This window comes from Vipera berus (genome assembly GCF_964194415.1).
Source record: "Vipera berus genome assembly, chromosome: 5".
In the NCBI taxonomy this organism is placed as follows: domain Eukaryota; kingdom Metazoa; phylum Chordata; class Lepidosauria; order Squamata; family Viperidae; genus Vipera; species Vipera berus.
The window spans coordinates 76,268,438-76,291,645 of record NC_138207.1 but is presented as its reverse complement, the minus strand read 5'-3'; the positions used below and the strand labels follow the sequence as shown (position 1 = coordinate 76,291,645).

The window sequence follows — 23,208 nt, the reverse complement described above, 5'->3', positions numbered from 1 at the left end:
GGAACATGAGACAAAGATATGTATAAATCCTAGCCAGTAGGTTTGTCTGTTGCTTAATCCTGATGCAGATCCTTGGCCACCTATTTGTTTAATCCACTGTTTATTTTTTAAGCAAGTTTATTTTTAAGCAATATTCAAATTGAAACTATACTCAAATTGGTGTTGAGTTGTTCCCATTCTCTTTAGAAGTAAAATTCTGCTCAATGGTTAAAGCAACAGATAGCAGACGTTATTTCATGGCTAAAGTGCTTTATGTCTGCAGAAAGTTTGCTTTTCTAAAATGTTAATGAATGACTGAATTGCTTCCTACAGGATGAAGATGAGGAGTTTCATAATAATGGCTTATTTATGCCATGGAATTCTCAGTTTGGAAGATCTGGAAACTTCAGAAAGACTTAACACAAACTATAACATGAACCCTGAGTGTTTTATGAATATAGTATGTTATTGCCTGACATATTTTGGACCTCACTGTTTCCTCATAAAAAAATAGCACCCTAAAGATAGCTAGTACTTGTTTGAGTTCATATATTATAAAATAATGCAAATAGTGTGTTATGGTGGTGAGGATCTTATCTTTTATTATCTTTTACTGTAGTTCTAAGTAAATAGCTGTAAGTTTTTAAAAGCTGAGAAATAAGATATACCAAAAAAAGTTGTCTATGGTAGGATTCCAGAATTTTAGCCTAGTGCTAGAGATTTTCCTCAAATTTCCAAAAGTACTAAACCAAAAAAAAAGATAGAGGTACTACTGTTGGCAGAGAGTGTAAAACAAGCAAAAAATCTGATACAGTGGACATTGTGATGCATTAATTTTTCTGCTTTAAATAATCCCAAACTGACTTTGGAAAACAGATTGTATAGCTAATCTGAAGTTAGTAGCTGCTCTTTCAGACCAGCTACTTTATTCTAAGTGAAAATTGCTGAAAAACAGTTTTGTAGACAGCTTCCTCCTGGCTTTATGATCCAGATACATAAAGCATTAGAAATACTAATCTTTAATCTTTAAGACACACATATTAAAAGCATTTGAGATTCTTATTTCTTATTTCTCCTAATTAAAAAACCCTTAAAATTTATTTTTGTCTGTGTCATTCAAAGTACTTCAAAATATTATCGAGGTTCTTAAAACAGCTTTTCATTCTACTGACTTTGGGGGTGCATCCTCAACAAATAAATCTGATTTTGCTTAGGCTCCACCTCTTGAAGGTCCACATTTTGGCAACCTCCCTGAAGTTGGAGGTCATGAAAGTGCAATATTCCTGAGATTACTGCAGTATTTACCATCTTGTTTGTTCATTTATGTTCAGAAAATATAACTGCAAACAAGTTTGTTCTGTTTTCTTTTTACCATCAGAGTGAGATTATCCACTTTCATAACTATCCAAGTGAGGAATATCATGTTGAAACAGAAGATGGATATATACTTACCATTTACAGAATACCTCATGGAAGGTATAATGCTGCAAGTAAAGGTATGACCATGGGCAAGTCAAACAACTTCCAATTGAAGTGTGGTTTAAGAAATGGCAAAGAGGCTACCTTTGTATTCCACGGAAGCACATTTTTCTCTTCAGATCTGAAGTGCTGCACCATTCTTCTCTCAACTAGCCTATATGACCTCATGCAACATTTTTACCAAACATGGCTGAGAATACTTTTCAATAATTAAGGTGGAATGATATATCTCTTCAAAATTAAATGTAAAATTTTCAGAATGAACACTGACGCTGGTATTGTTGTTACAAGAAATCATCACAAAAGACATTGCAAGAAAGAAAATAAGGCCACTAAAAACAAAACCATCTAATTACTAATGAGAATGAAAATTGTAACTTTATACCAACTTTATACCATTTACAACAAAATCCATATTAGGTACTATATAGGTGGTGCTTCTAACCAAATTAGTATCTCTCTCATTTGGATCCTAATTGCTGGAGTTATTTTTTTACCCTTAATTTTAGCTGAAATCCTGTATCATTTATAATGGAAAAAGGCCAAGAATTCACGAAAGTAGTTTCTTAAGAAGACATCTGTAGAATTGTCTATTAAAGAATGTTTTAGGATCCAATGGAAGCTTCTCATGAAATGTTTCAAAATAAACAGTGAAGATTTTTTTAAAAAAAACTTTCAAAGGTGAATCCCATTTAAGAAGCATTTGAGAAAGGTTTTAGCTATGAAAACCTGCTTAGTAGTCCAATGCATAATTAAATAGGTTGAGTCCTGAAAGATGAAGAAAAATATATCCTCAGTTTGAGGGTATACTGATGCATCTTGAGGTATTGTAGTTTATGATTCTGTTTAAAAGACAATTGATAATCCAATAGGATAAGCAATCTAAGCAACTTCTTTTAAAAAACAAAAATTCTCCAAATTTTGTGTATAAGATTCCAGATTTGGAGATTATATGGAACTGTTGAGAACATATCATAATGTTGAAGATAAAGGAATGGATTTGGATATGATTAGAGCAGATCCATTGAATCAATAAAATCTCAGTTCCTAAATTCTATGGATTTAAACATGTAATGATCATGCTTTCATTCCAGCCAGCTATCAAACAGTAGATTGTGACAATGTACCGCAAATGTTGGTTCTTTGCAAGATTTATTTGCAACTAATACTTCAATTGTTTTCCAATCTTCAATGATCTGGCTCATTAAAAAAACATCTCTTCTTATTTTACAGCTGCACAACCTGTTGTGTTTTTGTTACATAGTTTCATTGGAGATGCTTCCCACTGGATTTCTAACCACCCCCACAACAGTTTTGGTTTCATATTAGCAGATAATGGTTATGACGTTTGGCTTGGAAATAGCAGAGGAAACACCTGGTCTTCAAATCACAAGACACTGAAGCCATGGCAGAAGGAATTCTGGGAGTTTAGGTAAAATCTAAAAGGGATATCAGATGCTTAATTATTTTAAAAGATAGAAGCAGGAGGCAGTTTGTTGTAGTGGTTAAGGCATCAGGCTAGAAACCAGGAAACTATGACTTCTAATTCTATCTTGGGCATGAACCCAGCTGATTGACCTTGGGCCAGTCAGTCTCTCTAAGTCTCAGAGTACAGGCAATGGTAAACCACCTCTGAAATCTTGCCAAGTAAACTTCAGGGACTTGTCCAGGCAGGTGCATGGATTGAAATCTGACTTAAAGGGGTAAAAATTAAATTAAATTAAATTAAATTAAATTAAATTAAATTAAATTAAATTAAATTAAATTAAATTAAATTAAATTAAATTAAATTAAATTAAATTAAATTAGTCATAAACTAGAACCAGGGATGAAAGCTGATTTCTAGAGGTTTCAGTTTACTAAGCTAATTCCAATTCCTCCCTCAAAACAATATATAAACTCCCTTATCACACACAGAGTGGTTGCTGACCATTTGCTTCCAGAGAACACTAAGACGAGGTTCAGAAGCGCACTTGAAGAGAAAGTTCTTTTAATGTTGCACTACTAGTGATAAATCATGTAAATATTTGCTAAGTTCTGCAATTGACTTATTTTATTTTATTTATTTTAATTCCATTTATATCCCGCCCTTCTCCGAAGACTCAGGGTGGCTTACAAGCTTAGCAGTAGCCTTCATTCTATGTATATGCCTGCTTATTAGGGCTTTCATACACCCCCCCCCAAGCGGCATTATTACAAAGTCAGCTTAATTGCCCCCAACAATCTGGGTCTTCATTTTACCTACCTTGGAAGGCTGAGTCAACCTTGAGCCTGGTGGGATGCGAACCTGCAATAATTGCAGGCAGCTGGTGTTACTTAAGGAGGCATTAGCCCACTGCTCCACCAAGGCTCTTTAAACATTTTATTTTTTTTAATATTTAACATTATCTGGGAGAGATATAATGATGGAAGTCACTTTCAAACATTATTTTTCCATTGGGCAAGAAGAACAGTTATCTGTTGTTTGCTTTTTCTGACTTTAAAAAAGGACTCTGAAACATTTCCTTACTAAAAATACTCTGGCTGCAAGGTCAGCCATGTGTATTCAGCGATTGTTAGATAGACTTTCAACCTTGCTAGCAAATATTTTAATTATATTCAATCTAGTGATATTCAGTGAATCTAGATTAGGTTCTGGGCTGAGGGTATTAATCTGGTTATACTAGTTCAACAAGACCTGTAATCTAGTATCCTATTATTTTCTCCTAAGCTTTCCCAACAAACTGATCTTCATTTACATCTTCTGCAATCCTTCTTACACTTGTACCAATACAGTTTTTACCCTGTGGTCCTTTCCATGAGATCAGCTGAACTAATTTCTAAGCAAAATGGCCTAGGCTTGAATTTATAAAGCCATGTGCTTCCTTTGTTTTTTCCTAGTGTTCATGAGATGGGATACTATGATATTCCAGCAGCCATACACTTTATCCTGAACAAAACCAAGCAACAGCAGCTTTATTATGTGGGCCATTCAGAAGGCACAACTGTTGGTAAGTTATATAGGCAAATCTATGAGCAGGATTGAATGGGGGAAACTACTACAGTCCACACATTGCAATTGTACAATTGCAATGTACAATTTGAGAATGCATCTGCCCTGGCAAATAGTTTATGGAGGAGGCCAAGTCAGGAAGAATTGAACAAATCAACTTCTGAATTCCTATTAATCAAGAGCCACTTCGCAATGCTTGTCTCATCTAACCCAGCCCTTTCTCTGTAAGAGTTTTCTGCAATAAACCTGGCCACACTCTACACAAAGATAAGCCTAGGACTTTTGCATATTAAAAGAATATGTTGCAGCATGAAGTGATAGCCCTGGGTTTCAGCAATTTTCTTCCTGCTGATCAATAAAGACTGTGGACTCCTGAATCATGTGATGCATCTTCCCACTGTGAACACGAGAACAGGAAACAGATATTTCTCCCTCCTCTATACCTCACACTCATCACGCCATCCAGCTGTTTGATTGCAAACTAAAAATGCATTTTCTTCCATGCGTTGTGTATAGAATGCACAATTATACCCTGCAGAAATACAGGAGCGAGAAGAAAAGAAATAGTTGTTTAGAGCAAAACTTTGCTGTCCTATACAGTTGAAGAGGCTCTGTTTCTTTGCAATTTTTTTTTATTTCTTCAGGTTTCATCTCATTCTCTATTTGGCCAGAACTGGCTGAAAGAATCAAGGTCTTTTTTGGAATGGGACCTATAGTCACACTAACATATGCTACAACTCCTTTATTAAGCCTCCCTGCTCCACTAGCTCATGTAAGTGCTTTTGGGCTCTTGTTGATGCATAGTCCAGTCAAGTGCATTATTCCAAAGAAAATAATAGTAAAGTAATGAAAGGATAGATTGAAAAGGAGGGTGATCATCCTACCTTCTCTTGATATTTATCTCTATGACAGGGAGGCACAAATACTACCGTATTTTCCGGTGTATAAGACGACCCGGCGTATAAGACGACCCCCTACTTTTAAGAAGTTTTTCAAGGTTTTTTGTCTTATACGCCGGAAAATACTTACATGCCCTGCCCTCCCTGTCCGTTGCAGAGGAGGCGAAGGCCCGACTGGCCCCGCCAGCCCTCCCACTGCTCCCGCGCTTCTGCTGGCCCCTGAGACGCAGCATTTCCCAGGCGGCAGGCAGCGCTGGAGGGCAGCCGCCACCCGCCACGGCCGGCGCCCCTCCTGCTTTCTCCCCCCCAGGCCTTGAACTTCTCCCATTCGGTGCACGGCGGGGCAGCTCCGCCCGCAGCCTCTTTTTCATGTGCCGCTTCCCTCTCACCGTCGGCCGAGGCGTGCTCGGCCCGGGCTCCCGGTCCCTCTTCCCGACCGGCTTCCCGCCCTGCCCCTCATGGAGCTGGACTGGGCGTGCAGCCACTCAGTGTGGCTGCTTTTCCTGGGCAGCCTGGCGGTGCGGCTCCTGCGCTCGGACCTGTTGCTGAGCCGGCGGCTGCTGCTGCACGTGGGGCTGCTGCCCCTCAGCGCCGCGCTCATGGCGGCTGCCTGCTGGCTCATCTCGACCAGCACCCCCGGCGGAAGTGCAGCGTCGGACGGGAGCAGGACTTCCCTGCCGGCTCCCGTCCGATGCGAGGGAAGAGCGAGCCGGCAGGGAAGTCCTGCAAACGCACGCGCACGCAGGACTTCCCTGCCGGCTCCACGCTCTTCGCTCTTGAGGCAGCTGCTGCCTCAAGAGGGAAGACCGAGCCGGCAGGGAAGTCCTGCGTGCGCGCGCGTGTGCAGGACTTCCCTGCCGGCTCCCGTCCGACGCGAGGGAAGAGCGAGCCGGCAGGGAAGTCTTGCAAACGCACGCGCACGCAGGACTTCCCTGCCATCTCCACGCTCTTCACTCTTGAGGCAGCAGCTGCCTCAAGAGCGAAGAGCGTCGGACGGGAGTCGGCAGGGCAGTCCTGCACACGCGCGCACTCCCCAGCTGCTAAGGAGCAGCCGGGGAGTGCGCGCGTGCGCAGGACTGCCCTGCCAGCTCCTGCCAGACGCCACCCACTGATTTTCCGGCGTATAAGGCAACTGGGCGTATAAGACGACCCCCCAACTTTTGAGAAGATTTTCAGGGGTTCAAAAGTCGTCTTATACGCTGGAAAATACTGTATCTCCCTCCCAAAATTGGGCTAGGAAGGCTTTGCCCAGATTTGTCTGATGTGCCAATTGCGCCCTTTCCTGCGTCAGGGCACCTTGCTCATGGTCACCCATGCCTAGTCACTTCCTGTCTTGATTTCAGCAACATGATGTACATGGGGCTACCCATAAACACCACCCAGAAACTTCAGTTTTGGTATAGAATGACGCAGCATGCAAAGCAATGGGAGTCCCTAGGTTTGCCCATGTAACACCTCATTTGTGAGAGCTGCAGTGGCTTCCAGTTTTATTTTGGGTGCAATTTCAAAGTGCTGGTCCTGACCTTTAAAGTCCTATGTAGCCCAGAGCCAGGCTATCTGCAGGACCCCCTTTTCCTAAGGACATCTACTCATTCTACCAAGTGACATAGAATCCTCTAGTCCAAGGGTAGGCAACCTCGGCTCTTTTATGACTCATGGACTTCAACTCCCAGAATTCCTGAGTCAGCTATGCTATGAAGTCCATGAGTCATAAAAGAGCCGAGGTTGCCTACCCATACTCTAGTCCCTTCCTTTAAACATTGCCATCAGATGGGAGTTAGGATGTGTGCCTTTTCGGTGGCAGCCCTTGTCTTATGAAATGCTTTGCCCCCTGAAGATCAATTGGCACCCTTTCCCCCCAAGCATTGGGAGAAGATTAGATGGTGGCTCATTAGCATGGGTTGTGCCAGTTTTTATGTTTTAACTGATCAAATTGACTGCTTTGATCAAAGGAAAAAAAATACAATTACTTTTGTTTCTACTTGGAAACCGCTTCTGGACTTTGCATTTCAGGTGGGGAAAAAATGAACCTTTGATTTGGGGTTTTACCATTTAATAGGTTTCTTGTTATAGAAATGGCTCTTTTATATTATTATGTAAAAGTAAAAAGTTGAGGTTTGATGCTATTATCTTATTCTACTGCAACAAAAGGACTCAGAATTCAACACCTTTTCATTCTTTTTTCTTTTTGCCCCACACTTTTCCCTTCCCTTTTTTCTCCTTTATTTTCTTAATATTTTCTCTTCGACTTTTGTATTTTATATTATAAATGAAAAAAACCAAGAATTTTTTAAAAATAATTTTTGTTTTTTAATCTCTGGGAGCCACCAGAGTTGGCTGAAAAATATTTAAAATAAGATAAGATAAAAATTTCATAACTGACTACAGCTTGTTTTTAGGAAAAAAGCATTAAAAATCATTATATGGTATGTGAAGATTATCATATACCTATATTTCACTAATATACTTTTATTTACAATAACTAAATTAAATGAACTTTTTTTTCTTGTCCACCTTTTCAAATTTCAACTCATGTGTAGCATGCAAAGATCCAGTTTGTGTATTCCTGAACTAAGGAGTTTTTCTTTCTTAAATTTATGGTTTACAGCAGATGTGGGGTTGGGATATTTGATCTGGCTTAATTATATCAGTTCAAATTAATTAATCAATAAATTATTTAATATATTTCAGATAGTGTTTGGCTACAGAGGAATTTTGCAGTATCCTACTACTTTGAGAACACTAAAGGTTTCATTTTGTAATTTTCAACCTAAAATCTGCGAACGTGCATTTTCTTTTATAGCTGGTTCTAACACTCCCAATTGCAACACGGTATGTATAAAGGAAAACTGGGTCAGGCTTGATTTCTCTTAATCATGTTTGCAATTCCAGTTGCAAAATAACAGTTTTTCTTAAATTAAGGCTAAGTATGGTCCACAAGTCAAATCTCACCTGCCACCTGGTTTTTATATGGCCTCCGAGCTAAGCATGAATGGGCGGGTGGGCAGCAGATCACAATCATAGATCATCCATGGGGCTTGGAGCAGAGCCAAGAGACAAAGGTGGGAAATTCTGGGCAGCAGGGGGTGATCTCTTGAGCCCTTCCTGGCCCAGCATTGTCCAATGCCTGATGCCCTCCTTAGCCTGCAGACCTGTCAGCCACTCACATGGATGCAGGGGGAAGGGGATAGAATCTGGCCATTTACAGAAAAAGTTTGTCAACCCTTAGAGTAAAGCCTTTCTTAAATTTTAAATAAAGACAAAATTGAGCTTTATTTTTTATTTCAAGATTTCCTGGAAGAAAGAATTGATTTTGTGCAAAAGGGTTAGAATAGGAGGTGTAACTGTGTTCATTATACTGGGAAATTTCCAAGTTGTTTTTGGCAAAGTTCCTTCCAACAGAATTGAAGAATCAAGCATCAAGATTGTTCCAAAAACTAATGGCTTGTATCCAGTGTCAGTAAACTGGAATGAGAATTGTGGGAAAACTAAAAAGACAAAGCACATAGACTGCATTCTGAGCTGCCCCTTTATCTTTCTGGCTAGTTGTAGGATAGCAAATGGCTAGGGTCATCCAAGACTATTGATGTATTTGCAATCAACTTCAAAATACAAAGTAAGGGGCGGAGCTAGCTTGGGTGGATGATGGACACTGAATTTCTGCCTCCTCTGGACCATCGCAGAGAATTGATTAAGAGATATAACACACAATTAAGGATTATGAAACGTGAGTTACTTCCTTTACTTTCCTCCTGAAGTTTGGATTGTATTTGATTTGGTTTTGGACATTTTCTCGGAGAAGCTTTGAATTTGGATGTTCAGCTAAGAGACTAGATTAGAGACTAGATTAGAGACAGATTAGAAACACAAGTCAAGATAGGCAAGAAAATGGTAAGTGAGCACCTGTCCAGCCTAGATGAGTTCAAATCACCAGGAGCAGATGGATTACACCCCAAAGTTCTCAAGGAACTGGCAGATGTGATCTCAGAACCACTGAACTATATTTTACAAACATCCTGAAGCACTGGGGAACTACCTACTGGAAAAGAGCTGATGTATTCCCATCTTCAAAAAAGGGAAAAAATAGATCCAGGAAACTACAGACCTATCAGCCTGACCTCAATACTTGGGAAGATTCTGTAAAAGATAATCAAACAACAAATCAGCAAACACCTAGAAGCAAACAAAGTCATTGCTAAAAGCCAAATTGGGTTTGTCAAAAACAGATCATGCCAGACAAATCTTTGACGAAGTGACAAAATTAGTGGACCAGAGGAATGCTGTGGATGTAATTTACTTGGACTTCAGTAAGGCATTTGATAAAGTAGATCACAACCTTCTACTTGATAAGATAGAAAAATGTGAGTTAGACAGCATCACCACCAGATGGATTTGTAGCTGGCTGACTGGCCGTACTCAGTGTGTGGTCCTCAATGGAACTGCATCTATATGGAGGGAAGTGTGTAGTGGGGTGCCTCAGGGCTCTGTTCTAAGTCCAGTACTCTTCAACATCTTCATCAACAATTTGGACAAGGGGATAGATGGGGAATTCATCAAATTTGCAGACGACACCAAGCTGGCAGGAATAGCCAACACTCCAGAAGACAGGCTTAAGATATAGGATGATCTGGACAGACTTGAACACTGGGCGCTATCTAATAAAATGAAATTCAGTGGTGAAAAAAGTAAGGTTCTACATTTAGGCAAGAAAAAACAAATGTACAGGTATAGTATAGGTGGTACCTTGTTCAATAATAGCAACTGTGAGAGGGATCTCAGAGTCCTAGGGGACAATCACTTAGATATGAGTCAGCAGTGTGCTGCAGCTGCCAAAAAAAGCCAACACAGTGATAGGCTGCATTAACAGAGGGATACAATCAAGATCACGTGAAGTGTTAATACCACTTTACAATGCCTTGATAAGGCCACACTTGGAATACTGCATCCAGTTTTGGTCACCACAATGTAAAAAAGATGTTGAGACTCTAGAAAGAGTACAGAAAAGAGCAACAAAGATGATTAGGACTGGAGGCTAAAACATATAAGGAATGGTTACTGGAATTGGATATGTCTAGTTTAATGAAGAAAACGACTAGGGGTGACATGATAGCAGTGTTTCAATATCTCAGGGGCTGCCACAAAGAAGAGTGAGTCAAGTTATTCTCCAAAGCACCAGAAGGCGGTACAAGAAGCAACAGATGGAAACTAAGCAAGGAGAAAAGCAACTTAGAACTAAGGAGAAGCTTCCTGACAGTTAGAACAATTAACCAGTGGAACAACTTGCCTCCAGAAGCAGTGAATGCTCCAACACTAGAAGATTTTTAGAAGAGACTGGACAGCCATTTGTCTGAAATGGTATAGGGTTTCCTGCCTGAGCAAGGGGTTGGACTAGAAGACCTTCCAACTTTATTATTATTATTATTATTATTGCTGCTGCTGTTGTTGTTAACTGCGAAGTCGTGTTCAAGCTACCGCGACCCTATGGACAACATTCCTCCAGGCCTTCCTGTCCTCTACCATCTTCTGGAGTCCATTTAAGCTCACGCCAACTGCTTCAGTGACTCCATCCAGCCACCTCATTCTCTGTCATCCCCTTCTTCTATTGCCCTCAATCTTTCCCAGCATTAGGCTCTTCTCCAGTGAGTCCTTCCTTCTCATTAGGTAGCCAAAGTATTTGAGTTTTAGCTTCAGGATCTGGCCTTCTAAAGAGCAGTCAGGGTTGATCTCCTCTAGGACTGACCGGTTTGATTGCGTTGCAGTCCAAGGGACTCGCAGGAGTCTTCTCCAGCACCATAGTACAAAGGCCTCAATTCTTTGGCACTCAGCCTTTTTTATGGTCCAACTTTCACTGCCATACATTGCAACTGGGAAGACCATAGCCTTGACTATACGCACTTTTGTTGACAGGGTGATGTTTCTGCTTTTTAGTGTACTGTCTAGATTTGCCATGGCTTTCCTCCTGAGGAGCAAGCATCTCTTAATTTCTTGGCTACAGTCCCCATCTGCAGTGATCTTGGAGCCCAGGAAAATAAAATCTGTCACTACCTCCATTTCTTCCCCATCTATTTGCCAGGAGTTGAGAGGGCCGGATGCCATGATCTTGGTTTTCTTAATGTTACGTTTCAACCTAAGTTTTGCACTCTCTTTCTTCACCCGCAACAAGAGGCTCTTTAGTTCTTCTTCACTTTCTACCATTAGAGTGGTATCATCTGCATATCTTACATTGTTGATATTTCTTCTGGCAATCTTAATTCCAACTTTTGATTCATCTAGCCCTGCCTTTCTCATGATGTGCTCTGCATATAAATTAAATAGGCAGGGCGACAGTATACAGCCTTGCCGGACTCCTTTCCCAATTTTGAACCAATCAATGGTTCCGTGTCCAGTTCTCACTGTTGCTTCTTGGCCCACATATAGGTTTCTCAAGAGACAAATAAGATGGTCTGGTACTTCCATCTCTTTAAGGACTTGCCACAGTTTGTTATGATCCACACAATCAAAGGTTTTAGCATAGTCAATGAAGCAAAAGTGGATGTTTTTCTGGAACTCTCTAGCTTTCTCCGTGTTCCAGCGTATGTTGACAATTTGATCTCTAGTTCCTCTGCCTCTTCAAAATCCTGCCTGTACTTTTGGTAGTTCTCGGTCCACATACTCCTGGAGTGTAGCTTGTAGGATTTTAAGCATAACTTTACTAGCATGAGAAATGAGTGCAATGGTGTGATAGTTTGAACATTCTTTGGCACTGCCTTTCTTTGGAATTGGAATGTAAACTGATCTTTTCCAATACTGTGGCCACTGTTGAGTTTTCCAAATTTGCTGGCAAATTGAGTGTAGCACTTTTACTGCATCGTCTTTTAAGATTTTGAATAGCTTTCTTTAATTTAAGCCTAAACTTTGCAACAAGAAGCTCATGGTCTGAGCCACAGTCAGTTCCTGGTCTTGTTTTTACTGACTGTATAGAGCTTCTCCATCTTTGGCTGCAGAGCATATAGTCAATCTGATTCCTGTGTTGACCGTCTGGTGATGTCCATGTGTCTCTTGGGTTGTTGGAAAAGAGTGTTTGCTATGACCATCGTATTCTCTTGACAAAATTCTATCAGCCTGTGCCCTGTTTCATTTTGTACTCCAAGGCCAAACTTGCCTGTTATTCTGGTTATCTTTTGGCATCCTACTTTAGCATTCCAATCCCCCATGATGATAAGGACATCATTTCTGGGTGTTAGTTCTATAAGGTGCTGTAGGGCTTCATAGAACCGGTCAATTTCATCCTCTTCAGCACCGGTGGTTGGGGCATAGACTTGGACTACTGTGATATTGAATGGTTTGCCTTTGATTCGAACTGAGATCATTCTGTCATTTTGAGGATTGTATCCCAGTATTGCTTTTCCTACTCTTTTATTGACTTTGAAGGCTACTCCATTTCTTCTGAGGGATTCTTGCCCGCAGTAGTATACCTGATGGTCATCTGAATTAAATTCACCCATTCCTGTCCATTTTAGTTTGCTGATAGCTAAGATGTCGATGTTCAGTCTTGTCATCTCTTGTTTGACCACGTCCAGCTTTCCTTGATTCATGGATCTTACATTCCAGGTTCCTATAGAGAAAAAATCTTTACAGCATTGGACTTTCCTTTCACCACCAGACACATCCACAGCTGAGCATCCTTTCGGCTTTGGCCCAGTCGCTTCATTCTTTCTGGCGCTACTAGTACTAGCCCTCTGCTCTTCCCCAGTAGCATATTGGACACCTTCTGACCTGAGGGGCTCATCTTCCAGCGTCATATCGTTTTGCCTTTTGGTACTGTCCATAGGGTTTTCATGGCAAAGATACTGGAGTGGGTTGCCATTTCCTTCTCCAGTGGATCACGTTTTGTCAGAACTCTTTGCTATGACCTTTCTGTCTTGGGTGGCCCTGCACGGCATAGCTCATAGCTTCATTGAATTACGCAAGCCCCTTCGCCACGACAAGGCAGTAATCCATGAAGGGGATTATTATTATTATTATTATTATTATTATTATTATTATTATTATTATTATTATTATTATTATTATTATTTCATTCATAAAACATGAAACTCAGTCAACTGAACACTCAAATTGACTGGCATCTCATGGTACAGCGATATCAATCAACTGTATGCTTCGATTCTCTATGACTGCGATATCTGGTGTGTTCTGTTCCAAATGGTGATCTGTCTTATGTTGCCATGACTTTTCAGACACAGGCAAGTCGTATTTTTTATACAATGCCCAGTGGATTAGTTTAGCTTTGTAATCAGTTTGCATGATTTTGCTGCACTCACATATTAAATGTAAAACAGTTTCAACATTGTGGTTGCAAAGTCAGCAATTTGGATTTTCAGTTGATTTTTGTATCTTCGCTTTAATGGCATTAGTTTGTAGTGCTTGTTCTTGAGGAGTCAGTATTAGGCCTTCTGTTTCTTGATGGTTCCCATCTTAAGCCATGCTCATGCCAAGTTGTTATCACATTTTCCTTCAATGTTTTTCAAATGCTGTCCATGCAAAGCTTTGGTTTTCCATCTATTTAATCTGTCATCCAGCCGTTTTTCCTTATTTTCTGCCTTTGTTTCTGTTATTTTTATAATGCTCTCTGTTTTCACAGCCTGCAGAAGTTTTTCTGTACTTTGATTTACATAGTCATTCAAACTTTGTTTTTCTTCTGCTACAGTTTGGTGGATTTGCAGTAGCCCTCTGCACCCTATTCTTCTTGGCAGGTACAACCTGTCGATGTCACTTCGTGGATGTAAAGCGTCGTGCATATTCAAAAGTTTACGTGTTTTCCAGTCTAGGTGTTCCAATTCAGCCAAAGTCCAGTTGATAATTCCAGCTGGGTAGCGTATCACTGGGACTGCCCATGTATTAATGGCTTTAATTATATTTCCAGCATTCAGCTTTGATTTTAGTATTTTGCGGACTCTCCTGATGTATTCCTTTTGTGTTGACTCTTTGACTTTTACATTCAAGATGTTATCTGCTTCCAATATGCCTAGGTATTTGTAACCATCATCCTTTGCTAGTGCTTTCATAATACTTCCATTTCCCAGTTCTATTCCTTCTATTTTTCCCATTTTTCCTCACTGCATGGATAATATACCGTATTTTCCGGCGTATAAGATGACTTTTTAACCCATGAAAATCTTCTCAAAAGTTGGGGGGTCGTCTTATACGCCCAGTCGTCTTATACGCCGGAAAATAGTACATAAATCAATCGAGCGCCCCCGTTCTTGCAAAGCAACTTCAAGCCTCCTTAGTCCAGTCCCCCCTCCAACATGACTCTCCCTTCCCACCCCCAAGAGCCTCTAAGCCCCTTCCCCTCCCCCTTGCAAACGCCAGACCCCAGGAGTGGCAGGAAGCCCCTCTCCCTCGCCCAAGTAGCATCTGAGCATAAGCAGAGCGCGCCCTGCTACCCGCTATCTCGGCAGTCTGGACAGCAGTACTTGGCCTGGCGCCCCTCTCACCTGCAGACCATGCAGCGGCCCTCACCAGCCAGCCTCGGCATGGCCGCCCCAAGCCCAGCTCTCCAGCGCGTCTTCCGGGCCCGCCTGGCTGACCACCTCCCGGGCGGGGCTTGGCTCCAGATGCGGCAGCTGCTCTGTCTGCAAATGTGCTCTCAAAACTGGATTGCGCTCGGCTGTGCAGGCTGCCGAAAGGCGGGGACTCAGAGTTCCCACGGTGGTTGCGGCTTCTGGTGTGCCGTTTGCACAGTCTGGCCTGGAAGAGCATGTCGTGTGAACGCAGCTCTTGCGTTTATTCCAAAGGGTGGGTGGAAGGAAAAGCCCCTTTGGGCTTCAAAAGGGAGGCTTTGCACCATCTGCATCAGACGGGGCTGAATCGGGCTTGTGTCGGACACTTGGCAACTGGCATGTAAGTATTTTCTGGCGTATAAGACGAAAAATCTTGAAAATCTTCTCAAAAGTTGGGGGTCGTCTTATACGCCCAGTCATCTTATATGCCGGAAAATATGGTAGCACACTTTCCAAGTCCAAAGTCCATTCTGATGTCACTGCTAAGCAGTTGAACTGCGTTGAGTATTGATTCAAGTTCAGTGTGGCTTTTCACATACAATTTTAAGTCAACCATGTATAGTAGATAGTTTATCTTGCCATGCTGGCTTGAGATGTGGTATCCCAGTTTTGTGTTTCATAATATTATTGTCAATGGAATTAATGCGATGTTGAATAGTAGTGGTGAAAGTGACTCCCCTTGGAAGATTTCTCGTCTGATGTTGATTTCACCAATGTTTTCCCCATTTGCTGTTAGAACTGTTTTCCATTTTTGCATATTTGCTTTCAAAAATGTACAATGTTTTTGCTGATTCCAAAGTTTTCCAAACACACATTAATCCAACTGTGGGGTAATGAGTCAAATGCTTTCTTGTAATCAATCCATGCCATATTTAAATTTGTTTTTCATCATTTTGCATTTTTAAGTACCATTTTGTCAATGAGCAATTGATCTTTTGTTCCTCTTGATTTTTTATAATTTCCTTTTTGTTCTGCGGGATACAAATTGTTTTCCATCAGATGATTGAATACTGAATTTGCCAGTATTCTTTTAAAAAGTTTGAACGTTGTTGGCAGACAAGTAATTGGGTGGTAGTTGCTTGGTTCTGTGCTCTTTTCAGGGTCTTTCACTATCAAGTATGTTCGACCAGCTGTTAACCATTCTTCACTTGTGGCATTTTGAAGCATTTCATCAAATTGGGTAGCCATGCGGTGATGGAGGCTGGTGAGGTGTTTCAACCAGTATCCATGCAGCTTATCCAGGCCATGTGCACTCCAGTTCTTGACCTTCTTTACTTGTTTTGCAACCATATCAGTGGTTATTACAATATTCTCCATTTTGTTTTGTATTGCTTGTTTTTGGATATCTTTGATCCAGGAGGCAGTTTTATTATGTTCCACTGGGTTTAGCCAATGTTCCTAGATGTTGAATTTTCTGTAAAAACTTTATTACGGATGATGAAACGTCTTTGATCCATTAATCGTTGTTCGGTTACATTACTTTCTGGGTGCTTTTCCTTCCACAGTTGCATCATTCTTTTTTGAAATCCCCTGGTTGTTGGTTCAGCCTGGTAGTAGCATAGGATGATTTCTCAATTTTCTTCGGTTGTCCAGGTTTTGCGCTTTTGTTCCAGTTGCTTTACAGTTGTACGTTCTGGTTCCTCAGCAGTAACAACTGAGCCCTGTGGCCCATTTTTCGACAGATGTCCAGGAGCCATAGCATCTGATGTGGTCCTTGTTGACCCAGGCAACGACTGATCTGGTATGGAATTTTTTTTATTTCTTCTCATCATTGGTGATGGGAGGTGCCTGGGTTGGTTCACGGTGGCTAAGCCACTACCAATCTGAAGACCGGTAATCCCATAACCATAGGGATCACACCCGATAGCTGTCCAGGCCCAGCCATGGGTAGTTGTTGTTGTTGTTTTTGTTGTTGCTGCTGCTGTTGTTGTTGTTGTTGTTGTTATTATTATTATTATTATTATTATTATTATTATTATTATTATTATTATTATTATTATTGCTTTTGAAGGCTGATGGGGACCCTATGATTGATGACTGATAGGAGAAAGAATTTGGAGAGAGCTTAAAGGAGTACGATATGGAGGTGGTATCTAACACCACATAAATTAAATCAAATAGATGTTAAATATACAAATATTTGCTGGAGGTGCGAGAAAGAGATTGGAACATATAAACATATGTGGTGGGATTTTGATAACGCACAAAAGATATGGGACATGGTGTTTACGGAAATTATAGAACTTTTGAAGGTAAACTTAGATATGTCACCAAGGATTGCATTACTGTTACTGGTGGAAAAACAAGATATAAATGAAGCAAAAAAGGAATTGATTGCAAATTTTATAATGGCAGCTAGATTAGTGATGGTTAAATATTGGAGATGGAATTGGGTTATTCAAAGAAATGAGTGGTATAATGAAATATGGAATATGGCAATAAATGATAAATTAACAACAGAAATTAAATTTTAAAAAGGGATGATTAAAGTAAATAATTATAATGAAATATGGGATGATTTTATAAAAACAGTCTTGGTGGAAGGCAAAGGGAATAAACCTGATCAAGAATATATGCTGTTTTGGAGGGGATAAGGACACAATTGAAATATATTGCATATTGTTAATTGTTATATGAGAAGAAATATGGGTAATAAAAACGGTCTCCAGCGGGGTGGGTGCACTGTAGTATTTGTATTTTTATACTGTTTTTTTATTTAGACTTATATGTATTATGTTTGTATTATTTGCATTTGAATAAAATAAAATAAAAAGAAAAGAAATAAAAGAAAAAATACAAAGTAACTATATAGCAATTGAATATGGTAACTCCAGCTGAATTATGAAAATTAAATTTACTGCACTGCATCTAATAAGAAAATATCCTGGATTGGGAATGTTCATCAATTGTATAAGGTCTATTCATGAATGTAAATGGACTCACAAATTTAGAAAAGCCCTTATTGAATTTTTGCTACACAGCAGATGCAATTAATTAGGGAATTAAGTTGAACGATTGTTTTATTTCAGAGTCGTATGGATGTGTACGCAGCACATTCTCCTGCTGGAACATCTGTGCAAAACATTTTTCACTGGAAACAGGTATGTTATTGTATCATGGATTGAATCCAATTCTAACCATATATAGAAGAGATCTGTTAATCATTATACTATATATGGGTTGCTTCTGACTAACCCTGGATCCAGTGGAGCTATGTGTGAATTGATGAAATTTCCAACACCAGTAAAAATTGTAATTAAAATACAACCTAATAAATCACATCCATACACATACCAGCAGTATTAGACACAAATAGAACAAGTTAGAATAGAATGAGTCAGGTAAAAGGAACCCCAAACATATATTATAATTTATAAATTCCATTGTTGTAATAAAAGTATACCTAAGGTGAACCATTCATGATTGTCTAGTGACAGAAAGGTAAAAAAACAAACAAATTGAATGTCTAAAAACTACTCAATCCACCGAGACATTTAAGGTTTAAGGATTTTTTTAAAAAAAATTGATAACACATTACTGAATAATTTAAATCTTGCTAAGAAGAAGAGCACTAGATCAGAGAAGGCACCCCAGAACTGTAAGGTTTGTAACACTACCCAAAGCTGCCTCTTTTGGGGATAATAATGTGCAGTTTATAATATCTGGAACTACATTCAACTCATTCAGCACTTGATGTTAGCATATAGCTTTTCTGTTTATGTTGCAATCTTTATTGTATAGAAAGTCTCCAGTTAAGACTGTTCTGATTTAAGGATGAACCGTAGTTAAGAACTGAGCTTACAGTAGCAAAGTTCAACTTAAACACAAAATGGTGCAATCTCGTTACATAATAATACTTATACTGTATTAAACAATAATATTGTTCTGGGTTACTGTAAAGTTACGTGGTCTCACACAATGACAGATGCGCAGCTTGGGTATGTAGAATTCTTTAAGTTTAAGTTTATTGAATTTATATACCGCCCTTTTCCTGTAGGACTCAGGGTGGTTCACAAAGAATTTAAAAACGTCAATACGATACAAAAGTTAAAAACAGTTAAAAATAATTAAATTTAATCCCTGAAAAAATATAAAACCCCATTTAAAAACTAGCTCTCTGGAGAAGTCTATAATGCTGGAAAAAGTGGTAGGAAAGAGAAGATAGACTCAGTTATAGCTGCAAGAGGTGCACCACTTGGAAGACTGAAAGACCAAACTGGGGGGGGGGGGAAATCCTATTGTAGAAAATTGAATTGAATTGAATTGAATTTATTGAATTTATATACCGCCCTTTTCCCCTAGGACTCAGGGTGGTTTACAAGGTATTTAAAAACGTCAATACAATACAAAAGCTAAAAACAATTAAAAATAATTAAATTTGATCCCTGAAAAATATAAAACCCCCAATTAAAAACTCTCAGCCTGGGCCGGAAAGCTCAAAGAGCCAGGTCTTCAGGTCCCGGCAGAATGACCGAAGGTCTGGGGCAGTCCTAAGCTCCACGGGCAGCTGGTTCCAAAGGGCAGGTGTACCCACTGAGAAGGCCCTCCCCCTGGGTGTTATCCGCTGGCAGTCTTTTACTGGTGGCACCCTGAGAAGGCCCTCCATGTGGGAGCGCACAGGACGAAGGGAACTTGATACCGGCAGCAGGTGTTCCCTCAAATATCCCGGACCCAAGCCATTTAGGGCTTTATAGGTCATCACGAGCACCTTGAATCTCACCCGGAGGGCAACCGGCAGCCAATGCAGTTCGCGGAGTAGAGGTGTTACATGGGAGTATCGGGAAACCCCCATCACAACTTGCGCAGCAGCATTCTGCACCAGCTGAAGCCTCCGAGTGGTCCTCGAGGGCAGCCCCATATAGAAAGTGTTGCAGTAGTCTAACCTTTATTGCAGTCAAGAACGGAGCTGGGAAAAGGGGTTACCTGGCGTACCTTTATACCTGCCCAGGTGAATACCAGCCAATGGATTCAAACCTGGGCTTCCCGCCAGTGCAGGTGGCCAATAGATTTAAACCCTGGCTTCCCGCCAGGACTGGCTATAGCCCGGGGCTGTCAAACTCGTTTAAACCAGGCTTTCCCGCCAAATGCGGTTATAGCCTGGAGCTGTCCAGCCCCACGACTCCTGCTGTGCTGACATCCTGTGTATGCTTTTAGCTGCATACACTACAGTTACATACAAATTCAAGCTAAGGACAGACCTTGGGATTTGAACTCATTTTTGAATTGGGGACTGCCTGTATTGAAAAACAGCACTTTCTACACAAAGCATGTAATTTTTTAAAAAGAAAAATTTCTAAGTTTTGTTTTGAAAAATTATGAAAATTGAATCTAGTATTCTATTGAAGTAACGGAAGCAGTAACTTGAAAATATTGGGATAATCATATTGATCTATGTTTCAGTCCTGTTTTAAAATTGCAGAAATAGATATTGTGACTGCTTGAATACTGTAGGCTATCGCTACCCTAAATTCTTAATATTATATGTTATAATTGCAATATGTTTGTGTGTGTGTGTGTGTGTATTACAACCATAACATTAAGGACTTAGACTAGAGATAGAAACCAAATTCAGCCCACAGTTGATATATATGTATATATTGCAACCATAACCTTAAGGACTTAAACTAGTGATAGCCTACAGCAGGGGTCCCCAACCTGTGGGCTGTGGCCCAGTACCGGGCCACAGCCTGTTGGCCATTGTTGACCCTGTTTGCACATGCATGGGGGCGCTAGCGCTGCCACCAGCATCACACAGGTGCTAATGGCCTGTTTGCGCATGTGCATAAGCACTAGTGGCCCCTTGCAGATGCACGCAGGCACTGGCACCGCTGCCAGTACTGCCATGGATGCATGCAGGCTGCTTATGCATGTGCACATGCATGCTACCACTGTCACCATGCATGAGCCCAATTGTGCATGTGCACACACATGCATGCACATTTCCCTGCTCCCTTTCTCTTAGAAAGGTTTGGAGCTCTGGCCTACCATATTCAAGCAGTCACAATATCTATTTCTGCAATATATATTGCAACCATAACATAAAGGTCTTAGGCTGGAGATAGAGACCAATCCAGCCCACAGCTGATGGTACCTAGAGCCTAATCTCCTGCTGGATGGGACAGATAGAGACCACTGGGCAGAGATGATCCCATAAATAACTCAGTCCTAAGCCATGAAGAGTTTTGAAGGTGACAACCAGTACCTTGAGTTTCATCTGGAAGCCAATGTAGCTTGTATAGCAATGGGGTCATGACTGGTAATACTTTTATTCAGTTCTGTAATTACATACTATTCATTATAGATCTATAATGAAAAAGTGTTTCAAGCATACGACTATGGCACTAAGGAAAAGAATATGAAGAAATATAACCAGGTATGAGAATAAAACAATTTTCCTGTAAAATAACATTCTTCCTCATTTGTAGCTTTTAGATCAGATTGCTTTTCCTGTTAGAAGTGGGGGGGGGGGGTGTGTGGTTGTACCTTATTTCAAATTTTGCAGGCTGAGGTTGAGCAAAATAAGAAAAATAAGAAAAGTGTCATCAAAATGTTTGTAAATGTAGAGAAATATTTCTTGCCCTTCCAAATTTGAAGACAGTCTACATCTAAATGTACAACTGTCCACTTTTCCTGCCCAGCCAAGCCATTTAGCAATAGATATAGCAATAGCACTTAGATGTATATACCACCCCATAGTGCTTTACAAACTCTCTGGGCAGTTTACAGTGTAGAAGCTTTATTTGCATATGGCCCCAAATCATCTTAGTCTTTGTTTTTACCAACCTCAGAAGGATGGGCACTTGGTCTCTAAAAGGTTCACCATCACTGTTCTAGGAAGTCTTTCCTTGCTCATCAAGTTTTTAAAAGTGGTAATTTGCAATATTTTATATGATGTATCTTTTCCTGAGATGTTTTTTGAGTTTTTTTCAGGCGTGTTGCTTTTCTTCCCAGACAACTCCTCCTGTATACAAGATAGAAGATATAAAAATACCCATTGCACTCTGGTCTGGTGGAAATGACTTATTTGTGAACATAAGAGATGTCGAGGCATTAATAGCGCGGCTTAGTAATGTCATTTATCACCAACATGTTCCTGAATGGCAACATCTGGATTACATTTGGGGAATGGATGCAACTGAGATTATGTACATGCGTATCATTGAGATAATGAAAAGTTATGCCTGATTCCTCAGCAGCGATCTCCAGAGAAAGCATGTTGTATGATGACAATTTAAAAACACACCTTAAAGTCATAATGCAGCTGAGCTGATTAGTTGAAGAAATATTTGCAATCTGACTGAACACTGTTTCCCTAAATGGTATTTGCATTAACAAATCACTTCTTCAAACTGTTCCTGTTTCCTCTGAATTCTTTACCTTATTCCTCTGTAATTGAGAAACAAATTAAATTCTCATAGACCATCAAGAGATTTCCTTTTTTTTATTATTTGGATGCCCATCATAGTAGCAATACTAAGATATACCATGTTTCCCTGAGAATAAGACCTGGCCTTATAATTTTTTTGCCTCCAAAAGAAGCATTAGGTCTTATTTTCGGGGGGTGTCTTATTTTTTTCATCACAAAGGCCAGCTAGGCCAGGCGCCCCCACCCATGCCCCGAACCACTGCCGAAAACAGCAGAGTCTGTCTGTGCCTCTGCCACGCACTCCATGTCATCCATGCTCGCCTCAGATCAGCTGCAGCATGGTGTGGAGAGCATGGCTGACATGGGGTGAGCGTGTGGCAGACATGCACATGGACTCCACTGTTTTTGGCAGCACTTTGGTGCCTGGCCATCTGGGATGGCCCTGCTTCTCGCTTGGCCCCTTTTCCTCTTTCTTCTCCCCACTTCTCCTTCCCTTGTGCCAGCTGCTCTGCTTCCCATCTCTCCATTGCAGCGTAGCACCTGGGATCCACTTTGACAGTGGTGGGATTTTGGGGATGGGTCAAATTACACTGACAAATTGCCACACTGCCTCTCAGGAGGGCAGCACAGCAGTGGTGGGGAAGGCAGAAGGCAATCCCGCCCCTCCAATCCAGCCTGTGGGGTGGGGTGGGGTGTGGAAAATGAGTGGTGCTGAAAACAGCACTCAGAGCCACCAGGAACTGCAGAGATCTGTGCATGGCATTTGTAGACATCCTCCTGCCCAACACTGCAATGTGTTTATGCATGCATATATGCATCGGTGGCTGCTTAGGCACATCTGAAGTGCGGCATTTTGACTGCTGGATGGGACCTTTCTCCACAGAAACTTCTTCTCTGCTTCCCATCTAGAGCAAATTGCCTTTGCATAATCAAGCCCTGGAAGATCGT

The 23,208-nt window shown here is 40.7% G+C and overlaps 1 protein-coding gene across 1 annotated transcript; it reads left to right on the top strand.

Annotated features, from left to right (window-relative positions):
- Positions 1 to 313: 313 nt before the first annotated feature.
- Positions 314 to 22,079, top strand: LOC308668587 (lysosomal acid lipase/cholesteryl ester hydrolase-like; the record flags this gene model as incomplete). The annotated part of the gene is made up of 9 exons (XM_081328597.1): positions 314 to 439; positions 1,358 to 1,475; positions 2,692 to 2,890; positions 4,339 to 4,448; positions 5,095 to 5,222; positions 8,041 to 8,181; positions 17,924 to 17,995; positions 21,196 to 21,267; positions 21,846 to 22,079. 9 exons carry the CDS (start codon positions 314 to 316, stop codon positions 22,077 to 22,079), a joined length of 1,200 nt encoding a protein of 399 aa, XP_081184723.1.
- Between the last annotated feature and the right edge of the window lie 1,129 nt (positions 22,080 to 23,208).